The sequence below is a fragment of the Pelobates fuscus genome, chromosome 4, assembly GCF_036172605.1.
Source record: "Pelobates fuscus isolate aPelFus1 chromosome 4, aPelFus1.pri, whole genome shotgun sequence".
NCBI lineage: Eukaryota > Metazoa > Chordata > Amphibia > Anura > Pelobatidae > Pelobates > Pelobates fuscus.
This window is the reverse complement of record NC_086320.1, coordinates 53,087,268-53,099,929: the sequence shown is the minus strand read 5'-3', so window position 1 is coordinate 53,099,929 and position 12,662 is coordinate 53,087,268. Positions and strand designations below refer to the sequence as shown.

General features: G+C 35.5%; 1 protein-coding gene across 1 annotated transcript in view; it reads left to right on the top strand.

Moving 5' to 3' along the window:
• The window catches only part of RSPO2 (R-spondin 2), a 114,877-nt gene extending 102,480 nt beyond the window's left edge, over nucleotides 1-12,397 (top strand). The window contains exon 6 of the mRNA XM_063450288.1: nucleotides 11,582-12,397. Coding sequence (XP_063306358.1) covers nucleotides 11,582-11,697 — 116 coding nt within the window. The 3' untranslated portion in view covers nucleotides 11,698-12,397. The remainder of the gene's footprint in view (nucleotides 1-11,581) is intronic.
• The last annotated feature ends 265 nt before the right edge of the window (nucleotides 12,398-12,662 follow it).

Below are 12,662 nucleotides of genomic sequence, written 5' to 3'. Positions count from 1 at the left end.
AGCTTGAAAAAGACCTTTCCGGTCGAAACGTTGCGTTGCATTCTGTCATAATAAATCTGCCTGCGGCTTGAAGTTGGAGTGCCTGTGAGTTTTTTCTTCTTGTCTTTTGATATCTGTCAAAGTTCCTTCTGGTTTGTCTATTAGAATTTTGTCCTACACAGCAAGCAAAATTCCAACCAGAACTAGCCAAAAAGGGCAGAATATAGTGGAAGATAGTTATATCACTGGTCCACATAATAAATAGCCACACTTAACAGAATGGTTTCTAAGAGACTCCAGACAGACAAAACCGTAGAAGTGATAAATAAGCAAGACAGTAAAAACGCTAATCAAGGTCAGAATCCCAGAAGTCAGAATAAGGCAAATCATAAAACTGGAAAAAATAAATAACAAAAAAATTAATTTTTAGGTACAAATCAGAATCATTAAAAGAGCAAAGCTCAGATATGAATAGACGTATGGAGTCCAGAATTAGTTCTGCACCAAAACACGCTTGTATACCTACACAGAGATGAGTCCCAGCTACCGGAATGAAGTTTGAACTTGTATTTCTTTTCTACTACTGGCTTGTTTTGGTACTGTGAGCATGGCTTGGAATGGAGGTAACACGGAGTGTGGTTATTTCCTGCTTTCAGAGTTCACCAGCCTGCTTTGTGAGTAGTGGTTATGTCCGTGGATGGAGCTAAACATGGAGCCAGATCTAGCTCTTCATGCTATAACTGATTTAAAAAAACATCCAGCCTAGATGGTGCCTTTAGTAATGTATGATGATTTCATTAAAAAATGAGAATATATATAAAAAAAAAATACTAATTCTTACGTAAATCTCTAGACATTCCATCACCAATCTTTAGTTGAGCCCAGTCCAGTACGAAGCTTGACCAGACTAGATCCTCTTTCTGGTTTACGGAGTACAAACTTTTGGACATGTCTAACAAGGCACACAAGGGTTAAAGCACAGACCTAAGCACTAGACTTATGCATTTGGTTTCAAATAAATTGGTATTTTGGATGGATCGCTGAGCATCCAAAATTCAGACGAATCTCAAACATTCAAATACTGTATGGACGAATCATGAAACTAATGAAATGGACAATGGATGAAACCATTTTGTTTTTGTAATTTGGAGTTAATTGGTTAGGGGACAGCGAATGAAACGGTGACTTTATTCACAGATAAAGTGACAAGAGAAGAAGGAAAAAGGAACAACAACAAAAAAAAATTGGTCCCTTTTGGTTCGTTTGAATTGATTTTTCCAGAAACCAGTGCATGGACTAAATTCATCCAAACCCAAACACATGGATAAAACCTGAATCACGTGAAGCAAATACCTTTTTCTGACAAATCGATTCAGGCTGACTGAATTTCTTTCACTGTGCACAAATCTATTGAGCACAAACTGTTGAACCATATGTAGGGTAAGAATGCACTAGATGTTTTCAAAGATCTTTATACACAGCCTTAAATCTGCTCAGTTCAAGGGATTGTGGGACTTGTAGTTATTACCGTTCTACTTATGATAGCTGTTAGCCATTGGACACTTTAGGTTATGAGGGAACAACCACAAAAAAAAAGCTGTGACCTCATATATAGGCAGATTCATCAGCATGAAAGAAGGAAATATTTGAGAATATGGGAAGAGGGAATCAGGGTTAAGATACAGAATGCTGCAAAACATTTTATTTTTTGAAAAGCTATAGAAAATTATAGAAGGTAAAATTATATCTATGCAATTACCAGCAAATACTATACATTACCCCCTTGTGGGAATATGCTGAAAGTGCAGGTGATCTATCATAGTTTGTGTGATAAACCAATAGAGAAAATGTCACCATACTTACCATAATTTTCTTTTCCTGGTTATATCCATGGCAGCATTACGATAGGGTTAGCTCCGCCCACTTGGCTGTTTAGGACAGGAAATGAAGGTATAAATACTCCTCCTACCAGACCGGATCTCCGTTCTAGTAACAAGCTCCTAAAAAATAAATTTATACAGAAGGGAGGGGTGCAATGCTGCCATGGATATATCCAGGAAAAGAAAATTATGGTAAGTATGGTGAAATTTTCTGTATTCCTGGATATATCCATGGCAGCATTACGATAGGGTAATACCCAAGCTCAACATCTGATGGGAGGGAAATAAACAAGCACCCACCAATATTTGTAAAAACAGATAAGAACAAGCAAACCCTGGACTGCAGAGTTTCTGGGAAACTTCCCAAAATGTCAAACAAGGCCACTTTCTTGGAGTATCCAATTTGTGAAATCTGAATAGAGAACAGAAAAACTGTTATAGTCATCTGGCTAGTCATGTGACCATAGATGTCACATGACTATAACCACCTGTTTCTAGATTGCCAAATCATAATGAAATCGGCAACTTCAACAATATCCAGGAATCTAACACCTGGCCATTCCTGGACAACAGCATCGAAATATACAGATCTGAAAGATATACCAATAAATAAGCAGGAGAAATAAACCAGGCTACGGAATTAATCTTAGATTATCATGTACAGTAAGAAAAAACACTTCCCCCCCAGTCAAAGACAACTGCCGAGATACCCAAATTAGTGTTCGATAGGAGGAACAGGGAATCAGACCTCCAACCCAACTAAGCATTGGCATCCTGTTAATTGCCAATTGGGAGGAAAAGGTATTAGATATAAAATAGCAGAGGAACTGTGGCAGAAACCAACCGTGAGGGAATAGGCCAGGTTAAACAGGAATAGTTTCAAGTCTGAGAACAACTACAGCATCAGGATAGCTGCTAATTCTTCCAGTTTCTCAGAGATCAGAGACTGTAACATAGCTCCTAAAAAAAAAAATAATAATAATAATTAAATAGAACATTCTCTCAAGGAGAGAGAGACACTGACTGGATGCTATAGGAAAACATAAATACAGGAACAATTCAGTAATGTAGTATCGTAATAGGTAGAAGATTATATATAGTGACATCTGAGACCAGAAAATTCAATTAGAACAGAGTTAAATTAAATTGCGTGAGACATACCTTATTATGACACTAAGTTCAAGGTATCAAAGCATTGCAAATATCAGGATACTCTTTATACTTGGATTGTTCCAAAAACCATTATGAATGGGAAGACAAGATACGGTTACCAGCAGGTATCAGGTAACCGGCAAACAGTGGTTGAAAAAACGCAATTGAAAAAAGTAAATCAAACATGATGAAAATAGGTAGATAAATAATAAGTGCAAAAACAGACACATCGTCCGAACAGATACTGCATCTATCCAAAACATAATGTGAAAATTCTCTGGACATTAAATCCAAAATATGGTAAAGTTGGATCTCCTAAACCTGGAATATGGAGATTAGCACGGTCTGTGCCACAACATAGGATAACCAGGCAGGATAATACCAGATATTAAATTGTATAACAGTATGACAACTTGAGGAAAAAAAGAAAGAAAAAAGGAAGCTGAAGGAACACTCTTTAAGGGGTTTACCCATAGACCAAAGTGAACAAACAAGAAATTAGTGTCCTAACAATAAGAATGAACTTTTAATGATTCTATTAAAATTAGTAGATCAATAAGGATAAAATATCCAATATGTATAAGTGGATATTCAAAATAATAAATAATAATAAAATACCAATGTGCTGTTACTGGCTGTTAGATATAGGTAAAGGTAGATCTCATATAAATTGTTTTCAAATTTTTTCAAATAGGTCAAGAAAGTTTATCGAAATTATTCTTAGAACTTCCTTGTGCAATAAATCGAGCACTAAACAGGATAAGATTTTCTTAAATTAGTGAATTAAATAGCCATAAATTCGATCTAAGGATATTTTCAAATAGGTCAAGAAAGTACATCGAAACTATTCTTAGAACTCTGAACTTCCTTGTGCAATAAATTGAGCACTAAACAGGGTAAGAGTGAATTAAATTGCCAAAAAATTCGATCTAAGGATATAAAAAATAACAAAAAGGATTGATTATAACAAAAAGAGGAAGGAGGGGAAAAGGTTCTGTTCAGAAGTTTTCAGAAACCTATTCCCAGATGTTGGAGCAAAATATAGTTTGCAATCCGCAGTTGTCAAATTATGAGGTGTTAATTGCTAAATAGTTCATTTTGGTATAGTCTCAATTCTTGCACTCTTACACATTTAGTAGATCAAAGCAGAGAGACTATTCTTGCAGTTATCAGATTATGAGATGTTAATTACTAAATAGTTCATTTTGACTAGTCTCCAATCTTGCACTCTTACACATTAGTAAATCAAAGCAAAAAGACTATTCTTTATCTTCTAAATAATAATTGTATCCCTTATTTCTTATATCCAGATAGGAATGTAATGAATAGTATCAAAGTGCACTGAAAAGTTAACATCCGTTCGTAATTGTATCTATTTGCGATGTATAAAAAATCTATAGATTATCCACCTAGAGGTTCCGTTATATTTCCTCTGTGGATAAAAAACAAAACGTTACTGCTGTGGGAACAGAGAAAAGGGGGTTGCTATTAGAAATGCATATTAGCAAGAATAGCCAAACATAATAAAGAAAAAAGCTCTGATCCTCTAAAATTAGCAATAGCAGTAGAGAGAATGTATACTCAGGGCACGAGCTGTGTTCAAATGAAATATACAGATATTAGATGTCAAATGCTCTAAGTCCCTGAGTGCCCCTGATGCGCGTTTCGCCCACTACTCCTCAGAGTATGACAACTTAAACCAAGCAGCACTGGAAAATATCCTGTTGCATTAAATATTCCTTTGTTATAAATAATAGCAGATTTTGAATAGATTTAAGATGAACTTCTTATTAGTAAATTGTATAGGACTTACCAGAGACAGTAGAACTATCTTCAGGATCCATTGTTGTCCACCTTCGACTCCTCTGTAGGTATGTGAACAAAACCAATAACATTCCAGTGGAAAAGGTAATACAGAATAGAACTCACAAGATTGAACTCAGAGGCCCAAAGCTAAAACGTATCGTCCGTTATGATTTACTACAGATTATACATAGTGAAACAGGATTCCACCACTGTGAAGGTTTTACTAAAAAAGGCTACAATTAAAATAATTAACCTAGCCCGTGTTCAACATTTCCACTTCACTAGAAATAGAATATTTAGATCTAGCAAGTAGAAATTCACTTCTGGTAAACGTGCCACAGACCTTGCAGGCCTGCAGTGGCAATTAAACCTTAAAGTCTAGCCAGCAGCATAGGACAAGAAACCTCAAGCCCATCAGAGTCATTTACATTATTTGTGATTAAAAATATGAATGGAATTTGGGGAATCAATGTACAGAACAAGACCGACCTTATTTCGGACAAGAAACATAAGCATAACATGACAATTCTGGAACCGTATCCATCACGAATGAATCTAAGATGAAAAGAATGTAATACTGCTCATAGATACCGAGTTATAGAATATGTCACACTGTAGATATACAGAGTTAAAGAGCATGCCACACTTTAGATATACAGACTTATAGAATGTGTCACACTGTAGGAATACATAATTATAGTAACACTTTAGACAGAACTATAGAATGTGTCACACATAAACAGAATTATTGTAGATAAATAGAGATTCAATAGCCTGTGTAATACAGAAGATTTCCCCTTTCTAGATGAAAGAGTTAGACACCAGATATTCTAATTCCTGTGTGAACAAGACATTATAGACAGGAAAGAAAGATTAGGAAGAAGTAACGGCATACAACCTCCAAGGAGAGAAGAAAGTGCACTTATACATACATATATACATACACACATACATACATTATATATATATATATTCACACACACACACACACACACACACACACACACACACACACACATACATATACAAGAAACCCATAATAGAATACTATAAACAGAGAGATCTCCTATATTTAGAAAATATTCTCTCAATGTAAAGGGCTAAATGCACCAATCCTAAAAAGGTCATAGAAATAAATCTGACAAAATTATAAAAATCACAGAATTTCATAGCCCCAAGTTTTACCCTCGACTTATCCACAAGGCATAGCATATTTCACAATTGTTGGTCACAAAACTGCACTCGACTTATACACGAGATCGACTTATACACGAGTATATACGGTAGGTAATCTTAAGAGAACTCAATTTCCATTTAATTCAAAAAAAAACAAAAAACTTTCACACTCCTTTAAACCTGCTTGCCTACATGCTGAGTGTCACAACAACCAGTAATATAATGCCTTATAAGATCATTCTCTTAATGGGCCTGAATTAGTTGTGACCACCACAAGTGAGAAAACTGCCGGAAATTACCCCCACAATCTTGTAATAACAAGGGCCATTAAAGACATTCTCTGAGTTAAGTCCTGCTGCACACCATACCTACACATCTTAAAAAAACAAGGACCAGGGTGGATTTTCTCTGAGCTGGGAAACCTAGTCACCTTTCTTGTTACAGACAAAGCCAGGAGTGGACTCTCTTGCAATTAAGGCCTGATTGGAATCACTTGTCACACATCTTGTTAACACAAGGCCCAGTGTGGATAGTCTCAAGTAATTAATTAAGCCTGATGGAATTCACTGCCACATATCCTGTTAAAAACAAGGGCCAGTGTGGGCTTAGAATTAGGTTGAAAATTCATGAGAACATGTTCCATATAAACAGTGCTACCGCCAAGATCATAGCAATATATGTTTCTCCTTGAGTACCATATTTTAAGGAGATTCTCCTTCTGAACACCAGAAATATATCCTTCATCCAGTGACTTATATGTTTACCAATATTTGCAGGTACCAATATTATACCGCTACCCCAAGGATCACAGCGGCCGATATCCAATACCATACATATGTACACTGCAGTTTTACCGCTACCCAGAGGGTCACTGCGGATTTACATCATTATGAAGTATGTGTAAACACCATGCACCGCTACCAATAGGATCACTGTGGCAATAGTCTGAATGTTATAATGTACGTGTCACACATAATAACCGCTACCAAGAGGATCACTGCGGATTTATAACCTATGACATATGTGTATACACCATGCACCGCTACCATTAGGATCACTGCGGCAATAGTCTGAATGTTAAAATGCATGTGTCACACATATTAACCGCTACCATTAGGATAGTTAAAAAGTGTATACATCACGCACCGCTACCATAAGGATCACTGCGGTAATGTCATAATGCACGAGTCACTTATAAATAACCGCTACCCTTAGGATCACAGCGGATATAGTTTGCCATCACAATATACCCATCTATTACCGCTATCCTTTGCTGCGGAATTCTTCAAATAGTAAGGATACAAGGCATATATTTACCACTATAGTTTACATAGGATAGGTTTTACCGCTACCCAGTGGTCTGATTAGATGAATCCTTATGTACTTTCCAAAGAGTACGGCTAAACCCTTCTGGGTAAGAAGAGGTAAACCAAGTCCACGTCCATGTCCATGTCCATGTCCATGTCCCTGTCCATGTCCAAATCCATGTCCAAATCCATTTCCAAAAAAGGTAATGCAACTTACCTGAAACCATGTCCACAGCCAAGAGGACAGGAAAAAAGACTGGAGATCCAGTCTGGTAGGAGGAGTATTTATACCTTAATTTCCTGTCCTAAACAGCCAAGTGGGCGGAGCTAACCCTATCGTAATGCTGCCATGGATATATCCAGGAATTAACTTTGTCAATCCTCTAGCAGGGACTGCAATTTAGTTAATCTTCTGAAGTATTTGTTTGCTTCCCTTTTATTAGATTATCTATTACTGTTTGTCTTTTTTATATATTTGTATATTTAATGCTGATAGAATACATTTCTTATGATGTGCTAACATTGGAATTATGGACACACACTTATGAGCCTTATTCTATACTCCTATAAAAACATGAATATATTCTGCAACTCAGTACAGAAAGGCTATTTTCTAGCTGAGAAGCCGAGACCTACTAAAAATCTGAGGAGCTTACTGTGTAAAGAAAGAAGTGTTTTGGTAGGATAGGTAACAATGAGATAGTTTCAGAAGAGTAAATATAATTTTGTAGATGATTTGACAATGGCCATTAGGACTTTGAAAATGCTCACCAGGGTAAGAAGATGTGAGGTGTGTTTACTTTGGATTTGGAGAATAAATTGTGGGGCATAAGATTACGATGCAGATGTGTGGAAGGAGCAGTGAAAAGGGGGCTATGTGATAAAAGGAATGAGAAATTTAAATTAGAGGGATATGAGATGGAATGAATTAAATTGGAGAAATAGGAGGTAGGGGCAATGGAAAGGGGATATACGATTTGAGGAAGGGGCGAGGAAATTGACAATTTGATTGTGTGCTTGGCTATTTGTATATATATATGTGTGTGTGTGTGTGTGTTTGAGTAGTTTTGTATGTATATATGTATGCTTGCGTCATTGGCTACCTGTAGGTTTTGGCGGTTTAAGATATATATCTAGAACAACATGTAAATGTGTATATGTGCATATGTTTTGCCAATGTATGTATATGGCTAAGTAGTTGTGTGAGTGGTAAACTATGGGTATGTGATCATGGTTTGTTAGGTGTGTTAGAGACTGATCTTGTTTGTGGTTAATTGAGGGTACCTAATTAGCTGGTAGTCTAGGGCAGCCTAAAATACAATTACATTATTCTGTATGTAAATCCTTATGTTTGTGTGTATGAGTGGTATTGTGCGTTTTTGTTGGTAGATGTAATTGAGTGAGAAAATTTCCAAACTAGCAAAAACCCTGTGTTTGTATGAATACCCACAAGACACAGTAAAGTTAGAGCATGCCATCTAGAGGACAAGTTGTGTGATGCAAGGAATGGAGTAAATATATTTTAAGGTTATCAATTAGGACTCAGGGATAGGCAACCTTCGGCACTCCAGATGTAGTGGATTACATCCCCCATAATGCTCATACACCCATAATGCTGGCAAAGCATCATGGGAGGTGTAGTCCAAAACATCTGGAGTGCCGAAGGTTACCTGTGCCTGATTAGGTAAAACTGTTATCAATAGCTGTAAAATTTATAGATGGAAGTCTTACCAGTTATATTCAATAAGTTTTTTTTGTTTTGTGCTTTTTTTTAGAGAAATAGATTAACTTTAATATTTTTTTTAATTTATTTATCATAGTTGTTTTTAAATGTATATATTTTAGTAAATATTTTTGTCAGCACTTTATTTTTGTATGTCTATTAATCAGGTGTGCTTATATTTTGTGAAATGTTGCAGCATGGTTATTCGCTACGTAATTAACATTCATAGTTGCATAGTTACGTAGCTGAAAAGAGACTTGCGTCCATCGAGTTCAGCCTTCCTCACTTATGTTTTTTGCTGTTGATCCAAAAGAAGGCAAAAAAAAAACCCCAGTCTAAAGCGCTTCCAATTTTGCAACAAACTAGGAAAAAATTCCTTCTTAACTGTAAAATAGCAGTCAGATGTCTCCTTGGATCAAGCAGCTATAACCCCACTAATTAGAAATTATATCCCTGTATGTTATGTTTTTGCAAGTATTTATCCAATTGCAGTTTAAACATCTGTATGGACCACCTCTTCAGGCAGAGAATTCGATATCCTTATGATTCTTACTGTAAAAAAGAACGTTTCTTTACCTTAGATGAAATCTCCTTTCTTCCAGCCTAAATGTGTGACCTCGTATCCTATGTATAGCCCTGACTAGATTTCCAGATAATGGTTTGTACTGGCCCTGAATATATTTGTATAATGTTATCATATCCCCTCTGAGGCGCAGTTTTTCCAAACGAAAGAGATTTACGTTTTTTAACCTTTCTTTGTAACTAAAATGCTCCATTTCTTTTATCAATTTTTTTGCTCGTTTCTGCACAGCATATACAAGGTGTGGTCTTACCAGCAGTTTATAAAGAGGCAAAATAAAATTTTCATCCCGAAAATTTATGCCTCTTTTTAAACATGACAAAACTTTACTGGCCTTAGCAACTGCCGATGGACATTGCATATTGCTGCCTAATTTGCTGTCCATAACAATTCCCAAATCCTTCTCATGTGTGGTTACCACTAATTCACTACCATTTAGGGTGCTTGTGCATTCTTGACCCCAAAGTGCATAACTTTGCATTTCTCTACATTAAATTTCATCTGCCACTTTAGTGCCCCCAACCTATCTAAATCCCTCTGCAGCAAGCATGACCTATGTTTCATAAAACCATGCTGGTTATTGCTAATAAAAGACTTATTCCCAATGAATTCCTAAATATTATCCCTTAATAGCCCTTCATACATTTTCCCATTTACAGAAGTTACGCTCACAGGTCTATAATTTCCAGACAAGGATTTTGAACCCTTTTTAAATATAGGAACGACGTCTGCCTTCCTCCAATGCTCCGCTACAACACCTGAAACAAAAGAATTTTGAAAGATTAAATACAGAGGTTCAATTAGTTTATATCAGAAATTATAGTTGTTTGAGTCCATCTTCCCATTTTTGATGTTGAAATAAACTGTATTGTTGGAAATCAGGATTACTTTTAGCCCTAATGAATTCATTGTAGTACTTTTACACAACATTAGATAATAGCCTTAAATAAAATTGCTTCATCTGCCTCTGTCCATTAGCATACCGTACTTGGGGTCAAATAGCAGGTTGTGAAGTTTAACCTTTTTTTTACTGTATCAAATCCTAATGGCCAAATTGTCAAATGTCAAAATTAACTACAAAATTAAATTTACTCTTCTGAAACGATCTCATTGTTTTCCTATATGTTACCACATGGGTGAAATATGTCATTGGATGTAATGGAATTCCCACTTGGATTTATTTGACTTAAGTACTCTTTTCTGTACTTTCTTCGTCATAATTCCATGCCCAAACCCTTAGGTTTGGCATTTACCACTGGGTGGAAATAAAAATCTGCTTGGGACAAGTCATGTAGACTAGCCCCAATTCCTCTAAAGTGCCATGCCACCTCTGAAACTATGGCCTCAATTAAATATTTTTGAGTTGGCTTTTCAAATGATCTTATGTTTTGGAAAATATTTGCATTTAATATTTTGATTTGCTTTTGTAGATTTATATTTTTTTAAAGTATAATATATTTTAATATTTAAAAAAAATGCTTTTAAAAGTTTATCCAGAAACAATAAATCTTTTTAAAAAGCTTATTCAAAAATATAAAACAAATATTAAATAAAGATCTACGTTTGATCTGACCATTAGTATACAAGCTGGCACCACTTAATATTGCTGGCAAGATCACCTATTTTTGCTTGGTTTATCCCTTTCTTGTTCACAAATAGGTTTGCCCCAGAGATCTCTTATCTCTAAAGGTTTTGGCATGTTATAGGCTTTTGGTGAATGCTAGGATTTGACACTTACCCTGGCTTTACACGCATCCTTCTTGGTCTGCATTGACCTCTAACCTCATCTAATATGTAATATAATTGTAACATTATAAATATGTGAATATGGAAATATTTATATGTAAATAATGGTGTGCTTATATTATATTATGTAATATAAGATATATGTTGTGTTTAAAAGTGTAAAGAGTAACATTGCTCTCCTGTTTTACATGCATCCAACATGTATGCTAAAATCTCCTCCTCTTTTTTTCAGGTAAACGACCCATGAAGAAAAAAGACCAGAGGAACAAAAAAAAGAAAAAGAAGTTGTTGGAACGAGCACAAGAGCAACATAGTGTCTTCCTCTCAACAGACCGAACCAGCCAGTAAAGAGACTGCGTTCAACGTTTTTTTGTTTTCTTTCGCTAAGTGCACAAAAGCTGCTAAATGCTCTTGCACACAAATGAACTGCAGCATGACTGCTTTAACAGTATTGGTTGCAAATAACTTGTGAATATACCCACAAGCTTGTTTGTGTTATTTATACTTAAATGTTTTTCATCTGGAAACTCAAAAAAGGCAAGGAACACTGAGTTGAATCAGTGATATGATGTAGAACTTTTTTTTAATTTTTAATTTTTTTTTATTCTTTACATTTTTACTTTTATTTTTTTAATTCAGTGCCTATGATGGAATAAAAAAAAAAATGCCAGTACTGGCATTGGATCTGCTTAAAAAAAAATGATGCAGGTCATGATACAACTACATGGACTATGTGTACATTTCTGTAAAGGAAAAAGCAAAAAACAAAAAACTAAACGTTAAGATTGAAGTTAGACGTACTATTTCAGGTTTCTTTTATATTTTTTTATTTTATGATTTACATACTGTACATTTCAGAACTTTACATGAAATGATGGTTTAGATGATGTCTGTTCTTTGTGTCCATTTTATTAAAGCAGTTGTGTAAGAAAACTGTTGAAGCTAATATACTGTACTAAAACAGTAACTGCTTAGTATTCCAGTTAGCACAGCAGTTATTTGTACATAGTGCTGGGATGCTACATATAATAAACTTATTTACTGTGTATCCACGATCCCTATTGCTTTTTTTTTTTATTTTCCTCCTGTCTCCCATAATTTGATCTGTTTTATGGAATCCATCAGTGAGCTCTTCGATATTACCTCCCGCAATCATTGTTCAAAGCAGTATTCGAAGAAGGAGGCCATGAAAGTGGAATACAATAGCTATGGTTAACTCATTACCTGGTCACTTAGTGTGTGGATACTGGTTGATCAAGGCTGATTTGCATTGACTTAACCTTACTTTTTAAGGACAAGAAATATGGAAATGA